Genomic DNA, 22,384 nt, shown 5'->3' with positions numbered 1-22,384 from the left:
AAACGTATTCATTTAAGAGAAAAAAATGTGATCGGTGACAAATGTGTGGTAGATAAGACGAGTAGGCCATCGGTACGTGTTTACAATTGTATTTGGCACGATGAAAGTGCATCGAACATAGTGATACTCGGTTATTTTTGATAGCAATCGGGGAAATTCAGTATCAAGTCAGCGTAATTCAAAAAGACCACCCATGACTGACGTGGAATCGTTCTTCAAATCTCATTCAAGCATAACGATGTGTATATCATTATGACACATTTATCATTAATAAATTTTGAATATGTTATATGTGTTTCCATTAGTAAATTTCCCCCAAAAATGACCTTTTTTTTATTTTTTTTTCTGGTCTGCATTCTTTTCTGCTATTGTTATTCAAGGCTAGATCCTTGTATAGCTGGAACGGTTATCGTGGCCCAAGAATGGTCAGCCAGGCATTCCACACCTCCGCTAGGCAATTTCTCTGGCGAATTCGAGCCGCAAAGACATCATTATAATTTAACATAAATGAACCGTGACGACAATTCCAAAGAGTTCTTTCTCATGAGAACTATCCAACTTCTTCAAATTCACAAGTTTCGGGAGGTAACACAATTAAATGGAACAAATTTGAAGGAGAAAACAGACAAACAACAATTTAGAGAGTTTTATAAGGAAAAAAACTAGAATTTCTAAATCTCAATGTCCTCTCTTCCTGAAAACTTGGCATTTAGAAGTGCATTTAAGAAATCCAAAAGTAGGATTTCTCACGTTTCAAATTTTTCATGTTTTATGGTTTTTTTTTTGTTTTCTTATCTAGATTCTTGCGCTTTAATAACTTTACATAAAATTTTGTTTGACTGCTTTGGACTTTTACATTTACTAAATAATTAATAGATCCATAATTTATACAGAGTTTTATAATACCAGATAGCTCCCACATTATAATTTATTTATTTAATTATTCCATTTTCAAAGTACAAGTAAGAACTCAAATCACACCACAGCGAATTCTTTACAGTTCGAAAGTAAAACAACGAAAGATTGTTTATTTCTCAAACATTGATAATTGATAACAGTTAGGAGATTTTGGCGAGGATTTTTTCCACAACATCATCAATCTTATGAAGGGATCGATTGAAAACACAGGGATGAGAATAGAAGTAGATTTACTTACTGAGATATAGTTAGCTGTCCCAAAAAAGATATCCGTTAAAACGAATCGTTGAAATGTTTCAAAATTCCCATAAACTTTGAAACTGGGGAATATTTGAAGAAATAAGCATTTGTTATTTCTAATTGAACAATAGAATTGCACCCATTTTCATCCTTTAAGTAAGTACTGTGGTGGGACCCTCGTTGAGTTCAGCGGACAATTTCTGCCAACGAGGGTCCAACTGAGCACAACCTCCTCACCAACTGTCCAAAACAAATCCACAAATCCAGTCGTTCTGACTCATCTATATGTAGCTGTAATCATGAAGTGATTTGCACACATGCATAAAGGAATCCAATGTGTCCAGAGGGGTAGCTGTGATGCGTAATCGATTGGAGCAGGGCAGAGAGAAGGGGAAGTGTGGGTCGGGCAGAGAAAGGTCATGAGTCGCGTTGGTCGAACAGATTCGACGCAGAATTTACGTACAAATAGCGAATTCGAAGAATCTTATCCGTAAATATAAGAACATTCCGAATTTGTCAGTTCCAATAATTCGAGTAGACTCACCTTAAGTTCGTATCCGAAAGGAACCACGTAGTGCTCGTATGGATAGTTGAAGAATTGTTCGTAACTATCAGATATGTAACTGAAAAATTTTTCACAAATAAAATATTGCAATGATTTACTATCAGTGGGATTTCCCTAAAATTCAATCACTTAATTTACCGAGAAATATTGAGTTAAAACTACTGGAGGAATTTCTGGACAAGAAGACATGGATGGTGTGCGATCTTTGACATCACTCATGTTCCACATTATTTTCAGATCACGTATTGGTGACATCTGTTCGGATTCTGTCACAGCTATTATGGGACAAATGTATTTTGCACTTTCTTCTTGTTTACTGACCCTAGCAATGAGTTCTATATTTATCAAATGACTTTTCAACATATTGTAATTTTTATCATTCGATAACGATCAAAGATCGACGAAACGAATTATCTGCTTCAAATACCTGCTTTGAAAGTCGAAAAAAGCAAACTACTCTAAGGTAGTCAGACTCTGTTTGTGCCTCAGTCAAAAAAAGAAGTAGAAAAGTAATCTTAGATAAATCGCAATGAACTCAAAGGAGACCGCTGGATAGATGGATTTAAGAGAGCATGGATGATGCCAAAGCTTAAGTTTTACAGTTTTTGTTAACTTTTTTTTAGGCAAGCGTTTCGATGTGTATGAAACATGGTAATGAGTTCTTTCTGAGGAAAATACCTTCTTCATGTCTTTTCTGATGAAAGATAATTATATAATAGTTAAAAATTTAAGGCATCACCTCACGAATCCGACGTGATATGGATTTCCGATGTTTAAAGACTAAACGGGATCGTAGATTGCAGAAACGGGTATGATCCCGCTCATTTCTTCCTAACCATCGTAAAAAAACGGCCCGAAAGATGCGGCTTCGAGCGTTACGGGGCGCTACTTTCTACAACGAGTTCTATTGGAGCGCGCCAGCCTTGTGCATGCGCCGCATCTTCCGGGTCGTTTTTTACGGCAATTAGAAAGAAAAGGGCGGAGTCACCCGTTTCCACACAATTTCCGACCTTGTATAGACATTGCCCATTTGAAACTCGTACCACCTCAGATTCGTGAAGTGATGCGTTTAAAAATGAAAAACTTGCTTTTCGAATATACAATTCTTTGTTGAGAAGTACAATATGTTAAATAACCTTCTTTAAATGATTTCACGATATTGACAATGACAAAAATTAGATTAAATAGTATCATACCTATAAATCGGCATCCAAATAACAATTTTTCTCGTTTCTTGCTCTTCATATCGGGAGCATAAACAATTGTTGCTCAGAGTGGCATTGAATAACTTTAACAAACTGAAAAAGTGATGGTGTTCTTCCAATCAACATAACATCCAAAAATATTGATTAAATGGGGGCATTGATTGAGAATTTAGGATTAATAGGAAAAAAGCTTACTTTCGACTTCCAGTGTCATAGTTAGGTTTTCCACCGCCGTCCATTCCCACACTGTAAATTACAGTACCCAAATTTGAAACACAAAATGTTGGGTCATTTTCTCCATACTGACCGGCATAGTATGACCAACCTGAGATACGTGAATACCCTAAAAAACGAAGCGTTAGAAAAAAGCTATTAAAGGCAGAATACCACGAATCTAACGCGGTGAAGGAATCCGCAAGAAGAGTTAGAGATAGGATCGTAGATTCCAGGATACGGCGTGGTTCTGCTCATCTCTCTCCAATTGTCATGAAAAAAACTGCGAAAGAACCGCTTAAGTTTCTAGGAGGAACGCTCGAATGTGCTTCTATGTGCACCTTTCGCCCCATACAACGGCCTATTCATTGGCTTCAATTGAATAGGCTGATGAGAAGACATCACTGATCTTCGACCGCTGCAGACGCGGCGCATCCAGAAGGGTGGCACCGTAAAAAAAAAAACGGGCTCTCTCACGCCGTCTTTTACGACGGTTAGGGAGCGATGAGGGGAACCACCTTGGATCCCACAATCCACAATCTCATTTTCAGATTCTACCGCTAATTCCACCACCATGCCAGATTCTTGGTATGCTGTCTTTAAGTAAAGGATCAACTTCGATTTTCAACTTTTCATGATTTAGATTTTGATCCAACTAATACTTAGCAAAAACCTTCATAAACATTCGAAATATTCTTCTTATTACTACATCCTTGCCCTGGAGCAGAAATATCAAAAGAAGTACTGAACGCTGTTGGGAACAACTGTAGAATTGACTGCATCTGAAAATAAAAAAAAGCTGAAAAAATAACGGAGATACAAGAGAAATGCTATTGAAATAATTTATTGAATGCTATTTGTTGTACCTGTGTTCTATAATCAGATACTCCGACGGATAAATCTGCAGCAATCCAGATACTTGCTTGTATATTAGTGCACGCGGGTTGAGGAGCTATAATGGGAAAGAAATGCACCACTTTTTTCCGGAGGAAAAAAACAGAGTTTCGGAAAATCTCATTATTTACGTACAGCAAGCTTTAGATAACTGGTTCATCAAGGATTACAAATAAGTCGAAAAATTGCGGTAAGGTAAGGAAAAGTTCTTTTTTTTAAGTTATGGAACCTCAACTGTTGTTCCTTCCATGTTCCTTCAATAAGTTTTCCCACGCTCCACATTGCTTTTTTCATATTTCTTCTGTTTTTTTTCTTCTAATTTTCGGTGGTTCATTCTGAGCCATATCGCATCTAACACAGCTCTTGAAGAACTTCGGGGACTTGAACACCTCCATCAAGTGTGTCGCGACTCGCCTGTCGCTATCCACGATCTTTAAGGCAGCATAACACGAATCTGAGGTGGTGAGGGAATTCGCAGGAAAGTAAGAGATGGAGTTGTAGAGTACGGGATCTAGCGCAGTTCCGCTTACTTTTCCCTAATCGTCCTAAAAAAAATTGCGGTGAGAACCACTTTAGTTCCTACGAGAAACGCTAGAACGCCCCTCTATGTGTACGTTCTGGTCCTCTCAGCAACCTATTCATAGATTTCGCTTGAATAAGCAGTCGAGGAGAACTCTCTGGTTTTCGACCGCTGCGCAGCTGGATACGGCGCGTGTTCGAAAGTGATGCGTTACAACGGAAATCGTCGTAAAAAGCGGAGACCTTCACGGTGTTTCTTTAGTACGATTAGGGAGCGATGAGCGGAACCACTCTTGATTCCGCAATCTACGACCTCATATAGAGTTTGTCCATCGGAAATCTATAATTCGTCAGATTTGTGTGGTGATGTCTTTAAATCCCCAGAAGCTGCCTCACGTAACGAATGCGTGCACGTTTGTACCATAGCGCATTGTTACGATCTTAAAGTTAGTAGGAAGCTGACGTACAGAAACCGTAAGGAAAGCGCAGAGTCAGATTGTAGATACCAGAAACGAGCGCGGCGCCGCTCATCTCTTCCTAATCGTCGTTAAAAAAACGGCGTAGGAACCTCCTTAATTCCTACGAAATACATTTGAACGCGCACCCTTGTACCTGGTCTGGTTCGCTCAGCAACCTATTCACTGCTTTCACGTGAATAGGCGGGAGAGTAGATCACATGGAGTTTCGACTGCTTGCTCGTGGACGCTGTATGTGCAGAAAGGTGGGGCGCTGCAACTGCGTTCGTAGAGGGGACGGCGTCTCCCACGCCGTTTTTTTACGACGATTAAAGGAAAATTAGGCAAGCCACGCTGATTTCCATGATCTTCAGCCTAGGTTCACTCTAGGCTTTCGCTGCGGTTTCCGCACCACCTGAACATCGTGATACACTGCTTTCAATGAGTGAAATCCCTATCGTGTTGTTTACTCTTATCTTCATTCATTTAACGTGAATAATTGAGATTTTCCGGAACGTGTCCCACATCCATACAGCCTGATAAAAAGAGACATCCCGTAGGCGTAAGGCCAAGGTGGCCAGTGGTCGCGATTAGCAGGCATAACTCAGCCGTACTCTTCTTCTCCCTTAATACTTCCGTATGTCCGCTTCCCTTTTATTAATGTATTATCGGTAATTCTGCTAATAGAGAAGATATTAAACATAACGAATGTGTACCCAGTGCTCTGACAGAATACACAAGTATCAAATCGACTCATAACTGAGACCGGAGACCTCTAGGACACTCAGATGCTTTGTGGAAGCGAATTCAACTGATCGTCTTGGAGAGGCCATACTCCATATAACCAAAACCAGAGTGGCAACAAAATGGAAAAATTAAGTCGTTTAGAAAATGGTCTATTTTCTAATCTTATTATTTTAGTTTATTTTTATTTCAGTGCAAAGACAAGGTCCAGAAATCGGTAATGTTAAAAATCAAAGCAATTTTTCTGCGGTTCCTATACCTAGAAACGTATTCTAGGCACATTTTTGAATCCGGAACGATACCACTCACGACCTATTCCTCAACCCAATCATTGAGAAGCCTAACCAGCAGAAAAAAAATTATCTACGTTCACTACCTTACCCATCCATCATTTCGCAAAAAAAAGGAAAAAAGGTGAATTCGCCTTAGCAAGTCGTAAAGAAAAAGAAATATGAAGAAAAAGACAAATGCTCACGAGCACTTGGCGGAGGATAGTCCGTAGTTAGTGATACAGCCATCATTTCCGTCATCGCCGAATACCAATTGTCTGCAGTTTGAGTTTCGCCGATCATGTTTAAATCAACAATTACATTTTCAGGAAGCGTCTTGGAAGGAGCAGAGATTCCGATACAACTTCAATGAAACTACTATAGTTAAGAATTACGAGAAATAGAAACGAGATTTTCAAAGTTTTCACAATTACTAACCTTATTTCAAACATATGAGTCGAACCACGGAGTTTTCCCAACACAGACGAATTAGTCAAAACACCACTGAATAAAAATTCGCCTATTCGTATTAGCAATATGAAAATATAGATAAAAATATGAAGGCTATAGTCGACGACATCGAATATGCTCAACAGTGCAAAAGCGTCTTGTTCACCGTAACACCGTTCTTTTCTTCTTGGTACGCACACACAGTAACTCCTTCAATCGCCCTTACCGCTGTCGAAAAAGCATCGCGTTTACATGTAGAACATACATGGCGTCGACTATAACACATACTTACCCCGTTTGCGTTACATAAAAAATGTAATTGTAAGAACTTTTCAGAACATCTGCACCTTGCAGAATAGTCGAGAATACACTGAAAATTTGCGTATTATTTCATTATTTGTTCTTGTTATCTCTATGTTATTAGTTGTACTGAAACCACCAGTACAACTAGTAACATAAAAATAACAAGAACAATAGGAGAAATTTTAGTAAATATAACATTTCTCGTCTAGAACAGCTCTGAAACGTAAAAACTATTTAACTGTAGCGTCAACATGTGTAATCGAGGTTGATTCTTGGATCTATTCCTTAGATTAAAAAAAAAAGAGATTTCATAATTGCAGACTTTCTTAGTTTCTTAGTACAGCTCTTTAAATTCGCTAATCGAAGTTGAATTAAATATACTTCAACCTTACAATGGATATGTATCAAAACATAGGAAGAGTGGATTTCTTACGAGTCGAGTTGAAGAGGTCTTGTGCGCGTTCTACGACCGTAGATTTCCGAAATTGCATTCAGGAACGTAAGGTTTGTGTAAGTACTGAATGCTGGGTTCTTGATGATCACATTAGTATTATCGATCAGCATTATTTGAAGATTATTCATTTCGAATAAATTCACGTAGTTTACAATTGCATTCTGAAACAAATAAAAACGGTTAGAACGGAATTTATGTGATGGAAAATATTCCTACTTACAATACTGGAATTGAAGGCATTGTCATCGAATCCAACGGAATCCACGATGAACGCCATTCCTCGTTTTGTTCCATTATTTTTCGTTGGAGCTTCTGGAAAATAATGACTTACTTTCTTACTTAATCGGCGTGCTGATGTGATTGCCTGACGCGATTGCCCGCATCTTCACCGAGGTGTGTAGTCCTTGAACATACCTCTGCCCAACCTTCTCGATCTTTTGCGAGAGCTTGCACAGAATTAATCCATTCGTCGTTATTCTATATTCTGCAAAACCTTACGTCTCGCCTGAACTGCCTATCCAAGACAGATGCCCTCAGGTCCTCTTTCACCACCTTAGTCCACAACTTCGGCTTTCGGCCACGTGACCTCTTCCAGTTTGAATCCGACAAACTCCTCGAGACTCGTTATACAAGGCGATCTGCCGGTCTCCTTATTATATAACCAAAAAAGTGAAGACGGCTTTCTGTAGGCACTTTCGATGGCGGTGCAAGATGTTGATATCTTCCACTTGTGATCCACCGGTACACTACATCGACTTTCGCGTAAGGCTTTTCATTGTGGTATACCCTAGGCCAAAAGTAGCCAAGCAGCCATCTAACCAGCTTCCTTTCCGTACAATCAAGCATCTTCATCACCGTAGATGGTGCTGCCCAAGTCTCCGATCCGTACATCATGAAGAACCGTATTGCGGAAAGGTAGATTCGCAGCTAGACTTCCTTGGTGATGGAGAACAACCACAAACATTTCGTTAAGGAGTTGAAAGCGAAAATGGATTCAGTGCATTTTGCTGCATATCTCTCCTGTAGCTGCCGTTGTTTTTCAGCATACAACCCAGGAAGATAACTCATCGACAGGTTTAATTAGTTGTTGTTGTTTAATAGTTGTTTAATTAGTCCACCCTGATTCCCGTGCGAGGTATCGGAGATCCACAGTGGAAGTTGAACGGGAAGGGTCCTACCACTGCCCCTTGTCTTACTTCAGTTACCACTTTAAATGGTCCTATATATCCGGCTGGTGTTCGAACTGCAGCTGTTGCTCGTTGATTCATGTCATTAGGCAAGCGAACGAGCTATTTTGGTACTCCATCGGCGCGGAGGGCGTTGAGAAGATGCCCTCGACGATGAGAGTCGAAAGTAGCTTCGAAGTCCAGAAAGAATTGCATTAACATCGAATACCGCTGCCAATTTCGATCACTCAACTGGCGATGAACACCTGGTCAATCGTAGATCGGTTATGACGGAAGCCAACTTGCTCGAAGCGCGCTGTTTCTTCGCGGTGTTTAACGACCCGGTTCAGGATAATCCGCTCCAAAATTTTGTGCATAACACGCAGCAAGGAGATATTCCTCGATAATTATTAGGGTACGCATAATTTCTTAAGGTGGAGGATTATGATAACGTGTCTCCACGAGTCAAGTATCCTTCCGTCTATCCTTATTGAACGGTCATTTGTCATCTTTGTCATTTTACGAACGCAGACGGAGGAAGATATTTCAGCACTTCTGCTCTTTCTCTTGTTTTGTTCCATTATTTTTTGTTGGAGCTTCTGGAAATTAATATTCCAGTCAATCGAGAGATAAAAAGCAAAATGTCTTCTTAAGATACGCAAAGGCGTCAACACCAAACGTCTCCAAGTTGATCTCTAAAAACTACAAGAACTTACAAATGAATGTGCAGCATCTGAGGACTTTTACCAACCCTGCTGCTATCTGACGAATCTAGGCATGGATCTGGAGTCCGATTGTTCAGCCCCACAGAGTTAGGATAATTTCGAGGCTTCAATTTTTCACGTTTTCATGGATTTTGAAGGAATTCCCCTGCTACAGTAATCCGTTACATTGTTTTGAAATCGATCGGCAGGAACTGACACCTTACATTTTGTTACACCTCGATGTTACCTGCGATGTCCACTTCATGCATTTAAAACAAGCAAAAGTTGTACTTACCGTAACAATTAGTGCCGTAATAACCGGCTGCGCAAACGCAGACATTTCCTTGTCTTGTAGCTCCGTTAGCGCAAATGGGTAGCCGACAATCGACCCCTTCCCAAGCGCTGTAACATTGGCAAACACCATTTATAAGCTCTCCATTTCCATTACACGATTCTAAATTATATTATTTAATAGATACTCGTCTCCGTTAATTGGAAGAAATGTCACCAAGTGCAGTACAAATCGCTGTAATTTGTTGTTGTCGAGATGGAACTTGACAGTTGGGGGAAGAGGTTGTGGATGAGAATGTGTGAACCTAAGTTAGGAGAATTATAGCCGTGAGAATACGTACACAACAATTTGGAATTACAGCACAAATTTCGGAGTTGGCTGTGACATCTCTGTGATTCGCGGAAGTTGAGACCCCATTTACCTCCAAGTGTTTGGGCCCAGGGGCGATGTAGCGCAATCGGTAAGAGATTACGCTGTGGCTGCACGATGCAACAGAGGTTCGAGTCCGCCTTAGTGCTAACCTACTCTTTCATAGTTCCGGGGTCGATAATTGGGTACCAGACTCGTCTGAAAGGATAGAAACACTCACTCTACACATCGCCTTGCCCCAACCTCCACCTCAAGCTGTTTGTAACGCTGCACGCTCTCATAAAACTACTTCAAGCGAAGTCTGAATTGAGGTCGAACGCAGAGGGATTTACAACGCTATGCACCTCATCGAGCCAAAACTGTAAAGCAGAGATGTTTACAGCTCAGGTGCTCCTACGGCGCTTGATTCTTGGTCCAGATCCAATTGTTCATGATCAACGAATGAGAGGAACAATCTACGAAAGCGAACAAAAAAATGCGAAATTTTTCGCTGGAGCATTACTGATATTGAAGCTGAAGCAAAATATTTTTTCTGTTCATTAAATACACAGACAGAATTATTAGGGTTTCCGTGATGTGATGCGTTATCACTCGTCAAATTCCGGAGGCAAATGTAGCATCGCTTGATTAGACGTGAGATTTTTGGCACAATTTAGAAATTTATAGAACTTTATGAAGTTTTGCGTGATTGTATTTGGTTTGCTTTTACAAGGTTCAACTAAAATAAAATAATTTTGCAGATTTTAAACTAAACTTGAGATCTGCGAATTTTGTTTTTCAGCTTAAACTATTATCGTAAAGGACAGCATGTCTTCCCATTCGGCGATGATTGCCTGTTTTTAACTCCAGAAATCGATCAGCCTGAAAGCCTTGGTGAGCACTAGGGTGGATTCGAGCCTCCGATCGATTGTGCAGACACTGGAACTTCTTACCGACTGCGCTACACCCGGTCTCGGTAAATGTTATCGTTTCTATTATAGTCTGAATCATGCAAAAATTATATTGACCATGAATATGCCGTCGCCCCGTCTAGCATCCCTCAACCCCCGCATCCAGAATTCGGGCCTATAGATCTTATAGATCATGTGATTGCATGATTAAGATCAGAGACACCGCAGAACGGTAATATCACCTGGATTTGATATGCATAGATGCCTTCAGTGCAGTTTAAGGGAATATAGTAGGGATAAGTGCAGTTATTTGTTTTTGCTGAGGATGCTATCACACTGCTTTCGCCAATAGTTCCATCCAAGTAAATAGGGCGCATTTGGGCAAATGGTCTCGCGGAACCAGTGTCGGACGACGATCTGGCGGAGTAAAGTGAAAGATAGTTTATGCCTGAAATATTGACAATTTATTTCTCATTTAAATGAAAATTTGTTTGCACAGATACACCATCAAAGTATGATTTTCTGATTTGTACTCAATTCTGCAACGAAAAATGTTATTTTATTTGAGTATAAGTTAAAATCCTAGTCACATCCTACTTTAGAAACCTAAAAGGACTTAATTCTAGAATTTTTTTAAATGGAAATGAAACTACCGAAGCTTATGGTGTCATGAATTACGACAAGCAACAATTGCATGATATTGAACATTGAATATATTTCAATAATTTAAAAAAAAGTCGTTGCCTTGCTATCGTTCACTGCTAAAAAAAAAACTCGCTTACATCTAAGCAGAGACAAAACAACAATAATAAGAAAATTAGGAAAATTAATTTGTAATTTACCTACAAACTTGACTAAATTTAAAACAATAATTAAATTTTAGATTAAAAACAGAAAACAGCTAGGAAATTACTTATTAGAAACTACTTGCGTATATACTTGTAGTCATCGTGTAGTACGATAATCTGCTAAGGAGACAAAAAAAAAACTATGAATGGACGGAACGTACCCGATAGTGGTCCTAGGTAGCCGTTTTCATTTACATTGTCCTTTTGGAATACATAGCCAGTCTATAATTTAAAAACAAAGAGAAACAAGCAAGAAAAAAACAAGCAGTACGATTGTTCTAAAGTATGGATATTTTATTGTAGATGTGTGATCGTATTTTTGTAGTTTTGCCACAACAACCTTGGATACCTTCTTAACCTTGTAATTATGAATAGATTTAAACAAAGTTTGCTGTTTTTAATGTAATACAATATTAATACAATTTTAATTTTAATGCACGTATGTAGATTTCCACTGTCTAAGTCTGAAAAAAGCCGAACAAAAAATAGAAAAAAATGGAATAAGATATAACAGCACTTACTTTGTAATAATTGAGAATTTCAATAGAATAAGAACAATTACCAACACCAGAAATTTTGATAGTAGTTTGAACTGAAATACATCATTCGTAATCAACCCAAAATTCATAAAATTATTCTAATTCAAGCTTTGTAAGAAAGAAAAATATAAAAGTAGCAAATCTTCAAAATTTTATATAAATTTCTAAATTTGGACGTCAGACGTGTTTTTTTTTTTCAAAGAAAACTACAGAGCCTAATTTATTTACTGTATGCAGTACATCTATTACCTGATTATACACACAAACAAAATTGAATAAATCTGACAAAGACATCAAAATACTCATCAGTTATGTTTCGATCACAACAATTATGTTTAACTGGATATAGCTGAATTTCCCGAAAAATAACTCACTTGAAAACCGCTCTGGAAATAGTTCAAAAGAGCGCTAAACTTTCATTTTGGTTATTGACTCATTCTTCATTTATATTTATCCTTCAGAATTTAGCCGTTATTCTTGTATCGACTCTATAGTTAACCGTAAGTACAACATGCTTGTATTTTTCAGCGCTCTCATTTGCTACTAACCCGCCTACGAAAATTTACAAAAGAGTTTATTGCAAGAAAAAATCGAAATATCACCTATAAGAATTACAAAAAGGAGCAGCCAAAAAAAAATTGCACCACCTTAAAAATTGGACTACCTCAAAGTACATCTAGGAAATTCTCCAATTTTTTAAGCTCAAAAAAAAGAAGAAAATCACAATATATTGTTGTCTATACGTAAGGATTCTCTCAGTTTCTGAAGTTTTTTTTTTTAAAATCACATCGGAATTAAACATTCTTCTATTTTCAATTTCATTTTTAAGTAACTTATTATTATTCATTTATTATTAATTCATTTATGACTTTTTTAAAATACAGAGGATGACAGTAATGACGAAAAGTTTTTGATAGATTTGATGTGCAAATAGCAGTGGAAGTTATACAAACTGAAAAAAAACTGATACCATTTGAATTGATAGTGAACCTCTTGACTGGTGATCCGGTATCCGTGGGCGATAACGCGTTGGGCCCTTCAATATTATAACAACGAGCACATTAATCAAATACCAATACTCAATATCAACTATGTTACTCGATGAAACAGTGCGGTTACAATGTGAATCCTTTGCTCGAAATTCGTCAAAAGTCCTCATAAATTTTCAGAAAAGAAAAACAATTCATCTGATGTTTTTCCGCAGTGAACGGTTGTTAGTTGAGCACAGATTTTGGAAAATATATAGTTTTGAAGTTTAAGTCACTATCAATATTTTAGTTGGCTAGTTTCACGCGTAATAGTTAAACGAAGAAAATTTGAAGGAAGTATTAGTCCTTTCCTTTAACCGATAAAGAATTCAACATAGTTCTTATTAAATGTTACAATTACAACCCCTTTTAAAACGTTGTGAGATGTTTCACAAAATCACTGCTACTGTATCAGGTACTGTAGTAGGTCAAGTTTGTGAAACTTCACAAAAATATACATTCGATAAAAAACTTGAAAAGTAGAATGTGTAATTTTTAACCATATTTATACGAGAAACGCATATTCTCGGATATTGACATGTTTCATCAAGGGACACCATTGGTACTGTAGGATAACTGTGACTACAAACCTTGTTCAACTGTGGCATTCATTTGGTCGTTACCAAGATAAATGAACATAGTTAGCTTCTGTGCGAAAGATTCCTTCGGTATGGTAAGTGAAGCTGTGCATGTGAAATCCGAAGCAATCACGTTGAAAATCGGAGATGAAAGCGATGTTGCCTTTGATGTAAGAGGTACAACGTAACTCGGGAAGTATTTCTGCAATATTCGAGATCTACAGGATAAAGCAGGATCAAGGAGATTACAATCATTTTTTGAAAGTAGCAAGGTTTTTTCTAGAGTACAAAGTTATTTCCTCAAATTTCCAGACACGAAAAGATGTATGTAAAATAGTTTAAAGTACAGTGTCCTAATGTCCTTCTACAAGTTCATTGTCGGAAACTTCAACGCAAAACTAGGATAGGCTACAGAAGAGGAATACAAAAACGGAAGATTTGGACTAGGGGACCGCAACAAAAATGGCAGTCGTCTCTCCAGACTGCTGTCCACCGCTCGCCTCCTTCATGGGAACTCTCTTTTCATGAAGAACGATCATCGTCGATGGACACGGCAACCACCCAATGACGCGACTCGTGCGAAGATCGACCACATACTCACCAACCGGAGGAGGTGTCTACTTGACGTCTCAGTAGTACCATTTTTTTGTAGTGGTTCTGATCACCGTCTCCTTCGTGCGAAAATACGACTTAGCCACACGATGGAAAAGAACATCTGCTATCAGCAACGAAGGAGAAAAGAAGTCGTCTACGACGATTGCACAATCGAGGACTCCTTGTCCCAAGGCGACTGGCACATCGAAGAGGACCCAAATGTGGACTACGACATGCTGCTCAGAGGATTACAAACCTGTGCTGATCGTGTTTCGAAGCCGCGCACGACAAACTTGGATCGAATTTCGAAGACCACCAAGGAATTGTTGGAAAGAAGAAGGGCTGTGAGGCTTGATCCGAATGCGTCGCACATTTAGCGGTTAGTAGCAAACACTAGCTGCAGAAAAGCGTTGCAGGAGGATCTTTCGAATTACAGGCAGAAGAAGATTCTGGAATCAGCACAAAGAAGAACGAGTCTAAAGAAGTGCCGCAGGGATCTCCGCGAATATAATATTCCGTTAGCAACCTTGCTGATCGAAGACGGGACTCGCACGTCTTCTCGTCGTGAGATGGAAATCCTTACGGAAAGGTTCTACTCGAACCTTTTCCGTTCATCAACTCCTCTGTCAAACCCGATCATCCCCACTGGTGAAGCTTCACCACGGATTCTCCCTTCGGAAGTACGAGACGCTATCAAGAGCATGAAACCTGGCACAGCCCCCGGACCTGATTTAATATCAGCAGACTTTCTTCGGGCTGGTGGCCATCCACTTCATGTAATCTTAGCAGCACACATGACATCCTACCTTCAGAAAGAAAGGATCCCAGACCAGTGGAAAGCCTCGCCAACCGTTCTTATTCATAAGAAAGATAGCCGAGAGGACCTTTGGGACTACATACCATCCGATATGCTTGCTGAACTTGTGTTGCTTGTAGTGTGTTATACAAGGTATTCACCAAGATCATCCTCATGCACATATCTAGGACGCTGGATGAAGCCTAACCTCAAGAACAAGCATGATTCCTTCAAGGGTTCAGCTGTTTGGACCACATCCAGACTGTGTCGAGGGTCATAGAGATTTGTCAAGAATACCACCTGCTCTTTGTTCTAGCCTTCGTCGACTATGAGAAAGCCTTCAACAGCGTAGAAACCAATGCAATACTGTCAGCTCTGGTCGATCAAGCTGTAGACGCGTCCTATGTGAGGACATTAGTAAACTGCTACGATCGATGCACCACTAAGATTCAGCTTTACCACCGCCCCCTCACCATATCCATTGGAAAGGGGGTAGGAAGGCGATACTATATCGCCGAAGCTGTTCACGGCTGCATTGCAGTGGATAATCAAATCACTTTCCTGGGAAGAAAGGGGCATTAGTGTTGATTGAAGATTTCTCTCGATCCTCTGTTTTGCGAACGACATCGTTCTCTTTTCGAGCAGTACCAATGAAGCAGAAACGACGCTCAACGAATTGAACGAAGCAGGTAAGAGAATAGGACTGCGAATAAACAGAAAGAAAACACAGTTCATGATAAACGCCTACTGCGAGGACGGACGAGTACAACTTGAAGGCTCGAGAGCAGCATTCGCAGCCGTCAGGGAAGCTACGAACCAACTGGCGGACCAAGATCTTCCTGCCCATCTGTTCGACTCAACAGTTCTTCAGGCGCTCTGTTACGCAGCGTAGACGTGGGCAGACACTGCTGCCACCTCTAGGAAGCTACTTGCTACCCACAGAGCTCTTGAGAGATGCCTTCTGAAGTTTAACCGGCGTACACAACACCCAGCCGGTCTGCGGAACTCCACCTTAAAATTTCCCGTCTTCGCGACCAAGCGGAATATATATCGAAAGTAAAGCATGGATAGAGCGGTCACATTATGAGAAGAATCGACGATAGATGGACTAAAAGAACGGTAGAGTGGATTCCAAGGGACGCTAAACGCCCCCGACGGACACCGTCAACGAGATGGGGTGACGTGTTCGCTACACGGATAGACCAGCTGAGCTGGATACGGCTCAAGAACGTCGTCAACGTCACTCACGAAACTTGAGAACATCTTGGATGACAATGGCGAGGGAAGAAACGAGTGGAAGAGATGCTGGGGCCCGCATGTCTAGTGAAGACGGGCCATGTAATTAAGTTTGTTTCCATTACCAAATTATCACTTTTCTATTTCACTTCATTTTTTTTTATTAAATAAATTAGTATTTACCCATCTTACGGATATTTTGACAAATAATGGTGTAGAAAATTCCATAGCAAAAAAGTTGAATCAATTTCTGATCACCTGGCAAAATTCTTTCCGTGAACTTCGGAAAGGTACTCCATTCCCGAGTTTAGCGAGCAATGTAAGATTAGACGATAGTTGTTCACTGAATACTCGAAGTTCTGCTCTTTGTAAGGATAATCGACTGATTACGTTCCTATCAATAGCGTGATCTCCTCCTCGTGAAACCAGGACGATTAACGCTCGGGAAGTAAGCTATAAAGAGAATTTGAATGTTAGTACTACGACAGTAATAATACACATTACATATTAACGTATTGGACTCTCACACTTATACATTCGTCCATTCTGTTCTACAAGATTTACTTTATTTACGAATTTTTTTATGCATACATATATATCACACATATTTTATACGTGTTTGTATTAAATTTTATATAATATGTATTTCCTATGTTATGTACAAATCACACACAATTTTAGACTTTTTTATTTTTAGAATTACACTGGAATCATTTTGGAATAACCTTGGGACAATGTCATAATTCCATCCTTTCGAAAAGTTTCGTCCTTAATCTCTAAAAATTTGTCCGGATTAATTTCGAACTATTCCAAAAACTTGAAGTTTTTCCTTTAAAGGATAAAGGATAATGTTTCTGGCGTTAATCAATCCGCTTGGGATGCGTCCCCCACGTTCACTTCAATTCAGAATCGTTTGAGGTTTACGAACATGTATCTGGCCTATACAATGGCTTGCGGTGGCTAGCCAATGTGTCAAATCACTGTTTTTGTCCTCTCAGACAAGTCTGGTACCAATTTATCGACCCCGGAGGGATGAAAGGCTTGGTAAGCACTAGGGCGGATTCGAACCTCCGATCGATCGTACAGGAAGCGGAACCTCTAACCGCTACACTACACCCGCCTCTAAGATTTTTCTTTTACTAAAGTAAATTTGTGGAAAGCAAAGAATTTAACAACATTTTTTTCTTATAAGAAAAAAAAGTAGATAACAAGGTTTGGATGGGCCGTACCGGAGGATACGATATATGAATAAACACGGACATACATACGCTCACACACGCGTAGATATGTATGTATGTCTACGCCCACGCGGAAGGAATGAATAAATCCTGAATTATTCGCAACTCAATCTACAATAGTGTTGTATCCACATTTGCCTTATTACGTATGCATACGTCATATGAGAATACGTCATGTAATCTCACGAGTATCTTCCTTACATAGATCCCTTAGGTGAGGGAAATCTGTCTATGTACTTTATCAACATAAGGGAAAACGAAATTTTACATATAATTTCATTAACAATAACGGAAAAACTAGAGTTTTTGTCAAAGTTTTAAAGAAAAAAATGCGGTTGAAGTATATCAGTTGGCTCCGTTTCTAATAATGAATTTCAGAAACAACAAATTGAAAAATATTAGAACTAACAACCACAAAACGTAGGACAGTTCGAAAATGAGAAACGTGAATTTAAAACATAAAAGAAAATATTCGTGAATAATAACAAACCTGACTGTTTAGGCCGAGTGAAATAGCATCATATGGTTGTTCGGGCTCAGCATATGAGTTGAAATCCTCGAAAGGATCAAGCAGAGTAAGAAGTTGAGGATCTGTCGCCGAGAGCACTAATTTTGGTTCCAATCCTCCACCATCCAAAAACAAAACAATAAGTTTAATGTTGAACTGTGAACAGTTGGCCTTTTTATTGACTTACAATAGATGACAATGATCTGAACACCAAGCAGGTTCTGAGCGGATTTCCCGTCAATCTCCACTGTTTCATTGGATCGCTCAACAATAAGAATGAGTGTTCCTATCTCATTTGCAAGATAAGGTGAATTGCTAGAGGAATTACATGAAGAAGTGCCTGGAATAGATCAGAGGAATTCTTGCGAATAAGAATAGCGGCTCTGTAGTAACTGAGATATAAATAGTTTAATGAGATAAGGGCTAGAAAAGCTAACTTAAAAAAAAACTCAACAAAGACGAATTAAGGGTTTAAGAGAGAAAAGTTAATCGGTATGATTCTAGGAATGTTGAATTTAATAAGAATCACTTAAAGTTTCTACACTGCTTCCACAAAACCATCTTGAAAGTCCAAAGATGATTGAAAGGAAGACGATTCATAGTAAGATCAAGTCATAATTTCATCCTAATCACTGCATTATTTCATTCCGCCAAGCCATCATAATCTTCCAAATCTCCGGTAGACGAAATGATTTCTCAAAATCCACTCCTTTCCCCGTCCCAATGCTAGGCCTTCTGGAAGATGTATCCAGAAAATTTGACTTTTGTATTCTTCCCTAGTTCTATGTAAGTACTATTTCCCCCAGCTCAAGTACTATGAAATTTTCCGTTTTCTTAGGAGGTTTCAAAGATTAGTATCGGTAATACGATAAAGGTAATAAGCCAATTAATCGGCTATGTTTTACAACCGGATTATGTCTACGATTAATTTGAGAAGAGGCCTAGCTCACTCCTGGAATTTCTTCAAGTCTTTTTTCTTTTGAAATACACTCGATAGATGAGTTAATAACAGAAACGTTCCAAGAATCGCTATTAAGCATGAGAAGTCACAAGATGTAAGAGTAACGTTCAGCACTCTGGGAAATTTACTCAGCTTTAAACCAATTCAACCACTCTGATGTGACGCGTAGGCGGCACATTTACGGCAACCTTTGTCGCGCGCTGCAGAACGGTCCGACTATAAGTGCTCGACGGGAATTGCATGCAAAATTAAAGGACGAGTTTTGATTTTTGAAGAAGCTACGGGTGATGGAATTGAAAAGGGAAAATCTTGGAAATCCAGACGCCAGTAACAACTTCTCCGAATCTCTACTTAGAAGGCTTTTGCAGTATTCAGCAGCCAAATCATCTTAGAAATAAAATAAGAAAGTTCCCTCTAACTTTAAAAACTTACTAATTTGACAAAAATCCCCCTGAAACGTGTCGACACATTTACAACTGTTGTCAGGCATCCTCGATCCTAAAAGTTTTAAACCTCTTTCGTTACAGTAATCGCAGTAGCACTATCATAAACTATCGAATATTCCCATACTCTTATTGATCTTGTAAACACGATGAATGAGAGAAGAAGACAGATGGGGAAAAAAACTAATGATAAAAGTTTCCAAAAAAAACTATTACCTCCATTTTGACATATTCTCCATTGACATATCGGACCTTCCCATCCTACGCAGCAAATACACTTGTCACCCTATTTTAACAATTTGTACACTTTATACATCACTATTTGATAAAATGTTTGTGAAATACTACAAATTCGACTTACGCACATCTTGAACACCCTGACTACACGTTGAATTACCTTTACCAACGCAAGGAAGAATTTGTGTTCGCGTAATGAGTGAATCTCCAATCATAGAATTTACCTTAAAAAAACAGCTGCAACGACCATGCCATTGGATTTATTTTCATATATTCTACGAAGTATTTTCCCAACAATTACATAAAGAATAATTTCGAAAAAGTAGGCAGTACATAGATTGGATCAATGGTTGAGGAAAGAGGAAGTAAAAAGCAGTAAAATCACGATTTCTCACTTTTATTTGGAAAATGTGATCCCTCTCAGTACACCACCATTGCTGATCGACAAAATATGAGAAAAGGCAATTATTACGGGCGGTAGCGGCACGTACAAGAATTTCCTAGAACAAGTAACTGTCGTTAAATTCCTTGAAATTCATTATTTGATTTTTCTTCCAGTTTCTTCGTCTTCGCGTCTTCGCACTGTTAACCTTAAATCGTGGATCAAATCCGTGCCCGAAAGCACAAACGTGCTGCTTCTTATCAAGCCATTTTTTAATTGTTAACAGTAAAGTAGTGAGTTATAACAGATGACCAACTAACGATTCCTGGATCTTCCATGGATCACTTCCAGGGTCTGGAGGCTCTAGATGTACGTCCTTTTGAACAGGATATCTTTGACGAGAAGAATACGAAATAATGTATGCTTACGAAGTGATAAAAATGCCTAGCGTTGGGATCCCACAGACCTATTCTACTTTTTTGACCTCAAGACTACATAAACAATGACGGCCTTCTTAACCATAACGTTTAAGGGAGTTTCTGATGTTGGATTTTTTTTTACGGAATAGGCAAGATTCGAGATATATCGAAGTTTTCAAGGATAGTAGTGTTAACGCAAAACTGTCCAAGAAATTAGGAGAATTAGAAGTACTCAAAGCTGCAGAGAACCTAACGAAACAACTCTTTACACTGATAGAATTGGCCGAATGAACCCGCACAAATTGTATGAGCCTTGAATTTACCCTACAACACAACTTTTCTCCCTGTAGTCCTTCAAGTTAATAAATTCCCCTTGCGCGGTTTTGTTTTATTCATAATATAGGTGTAAGGAGTTATATCGTTGAGCAAACTGATGCCAGAGGTCCCTTAACTGTCCAAGGTTTTTGAATTTGTAATGAGTATTTCACGTGTTTGTTGTGACTCTTCCGATCTACTTCATCAACTCCATCTACTACTTTACAGAACCCTATATCAAAAGCTTTTCCGAACGATTCCCATAAGAACACTCAATTTTTCTAGAATAGGATCTTGCCTGTACGGACGATGCCCCCGTGGAATGCTACGTCCAGAAATATCCAATGCCGATATCTCTATGAGCGGGCGAGACTATGTGGAGAAGCGACGAAAATAGGAACTGAGGTATCCAAATATGTATGACACTTATAAAACGTCCCGGGTACATATTTTACAGTACCCATGCTAACCATGGCTATTGATAGCGAAACTGTGGATGACCTTTCTTATACATTCTCTAAAGAAAGATATCCCAGAAAGCTTCGTAACTGATGTTAAATTACGGTAAAAAAAGAAGCAGAAGCGTCAATTTTTCAATCTCACAACGGCCGAAACGTTGAAAACATATTCCAAGGCCGTTCTCTACGTTATCTCCCAGTCCAAAATACATTTCCATATCCTTACTGCTGAAGTGGAAATTTTTAAATAGATTTTCAAACTCACGTCACCATCGTGTCGCATCAAAGTTACGTTGTGACTTTGTTCCTGGTCATTGCCTCCACTTATTACAATATATTTCGGATCGTTGAAATATAAAACACACATTTATTAACATAACCGTTTAGGCGATCAAAAAAAAACAAATACAAAAATTTGGTTGTTTTCCCAACCTACTTCTTCAGAATTATATAAGACACATTTTAAAAAAATGTTTGAATATAGATATCGTAACTTACAGAGAACTCCATCGTTATCGGCATCCATATCCTTTTCCGAAGACAACGTTACACTAGTGGTCACTGTGTAATTTTTTTCGTAGAGGAAAATTTGTCCCTTCAAATGTAGAGTTAGGTAAGCAGAAAAAAAGGATTCGTTACAATGCAGAGCAAGTAATCGCTCTCTATCACCAATATTATTGCTGTTGTAGTAAAATAAAATAAAAAAAATAAAACAAAAATAAATTAATTCTAGCGTTTTATTATGCTATTATTTTATTCGGAGTTATGCTTAAACTTTGTTTTTTTTGTTTCTGACTACCGCCTACGCTATTATGTGCTATTATTGCTTTTACACACAAATGAACAAATGAATAAGCCTATATTTTTAATCAATATATAATATGGTCCCAGATACCTCATCTGCCTATCGTAATAATAGTGATTTCTATTCAAGCACTTCTCCGCATCTTGCACACTGTATTTGTACAAACGTGATTACAAATCCATAAATGTATCGAACTCGAGTTAGATCCTACTTTGTCGAATCTTTACCCGCAAATTTGCAGGATAAGATGTTCATTCCCAACCTCCTAGAAGCAGCATACCACGACACGATAACATTGAGGGTGTTAGGGAGTACTCACAAATCAATAAAGTAAGGGAAGTACATACTT

General features: G+C 38.8%; 2 protein-coding genes across 3 annotated transcripts in view; one reads left to right on the top strand and one right to left on the bottom strand.

The window, feature by feature from the left end:
* The window catches only part of RB195_021733 (uncharacterized protein), a gene marked incomplete at both ends in the record, with an annotated part of 45,032 nt that overhangs the window by 1,827 nt on the left and 20,821 nt on the right, over nt 1-22,384 (bottom strand). Inside the window, 26 exons of one of the 2 annotated variants that reach the window (XM_064208615.1) lie at nt 1,703-1,781; nt 2,920-3,021; nt 3,124-3,271; nt 3,815-3,923; nt 4,008-4,093; nt 6,229-6,386; nt 6,461-6,526; nt 6,765-6,842; nt 7,209-7,390; nt 7,450-7,541; nt 9,395-9,553; nt 9,608-9,695; nt 10,893-11,098; nt 11,660-11,720; nt 12,020-12,090; nt 13,008-13,073; nt 13,656-13,845; nt 16,528-16,722; nt 17,998-18,098; nt 18,203-18,355; nt 19,409-19,474; nt 19,636-19,705; nt 19,785-19,880; nt 20,052-20,156; nt 21,496-21,548; nt 21,729-21,825. In XM_064208615.1, coding sequence (XP_064064496.1) covers nt 1,703-1,781; nt 2,920-3,021; nt 3,124-3,271; nt 3,815-3,923; nt 4,008-4,093; nt 6,229-6,386; nt 6,461-6,526; nt 6,765-6,842; nt 7,209-7,390; nt 7,450-7,541; nt 9,395-9,553; nt 9,608-9,695; nt 10,893-11,098; nt 11,660-11,720; nt 12,020-12,090; nt 13,008-13,073; nt 13,656-13,845; nt 16,528-16,722; nt 17,998-18,098; nt 18,203-18,355; nt 19,409-19,474; nt 19,636-19,705; nt 19,785-19,880; nt 20,052-20,156; nt 21,496-21,548; nt 21,729-21,825 — 2,877 coding nt within the window. Of the gene's footprint in view, nt 1-1,702; nt 1,782-2,919; nt 3,022-3,123; nt 3,272-3,814; nt 3,924-4,007; nt 4,094-6,228; nt 6,387-6,460; nt 6,527-6,764; nt 6,843-7,208; nt 7,391-7,449; nt 7,542-9,394; nt 9,554-9,607; nt 9,696-10,892; nt 11,099-11,659; nt 11,721-12,019; nt 12,091-13,007; nt 13,074-13,655; nt 13,846-16,527; nt 16,723-17,997; nt 18,099-18,202; nt 18,356-19,408; nt 19,475-19,635; nt 19,706-19,784; nt 19,881-20,051; nt 20,157-21,495; nt 21,549-21,728; nt 21,826-22,384 lie in introns of those variants that run through there. The other variant, XM_064208614.1, reaches the window with a different exon arrangement.
* On the top strand, nt 14,345-15,365 carry RB195_021735 (uncharacterized protein; the record flags this gene model as incomplete). Its single annotated transcript, XM_064208617.1, has 3 exons — nt 14,345-14,581; nt 14,654-15,186; nt 15,269-15,365. The coding sequence occupies 3 exons, from the start codon at nt 14,345-14,347 to the stop codon at nt 15,363-15,365; spliced, it is 867 nt and encodes a 288-aa protein (XP_064064497.1).

Source organism: Necator americanus, chromosome X (genome assembly GCF_031761385.1).
Source record: "Necator americanus strain Aroian chromosome X, whole genome shotgun sequence".
NCBI classification, from domain to species: domain Eukaryota; kingdom Metazoa; phylum Nematoda; class Chromadorea; order Rhabditida; family Ancylostomatidae; genus Necator; species Necator americanus.
This window is presented reverse-complemented; position numbering and strand designations above follow the sequence as displayed.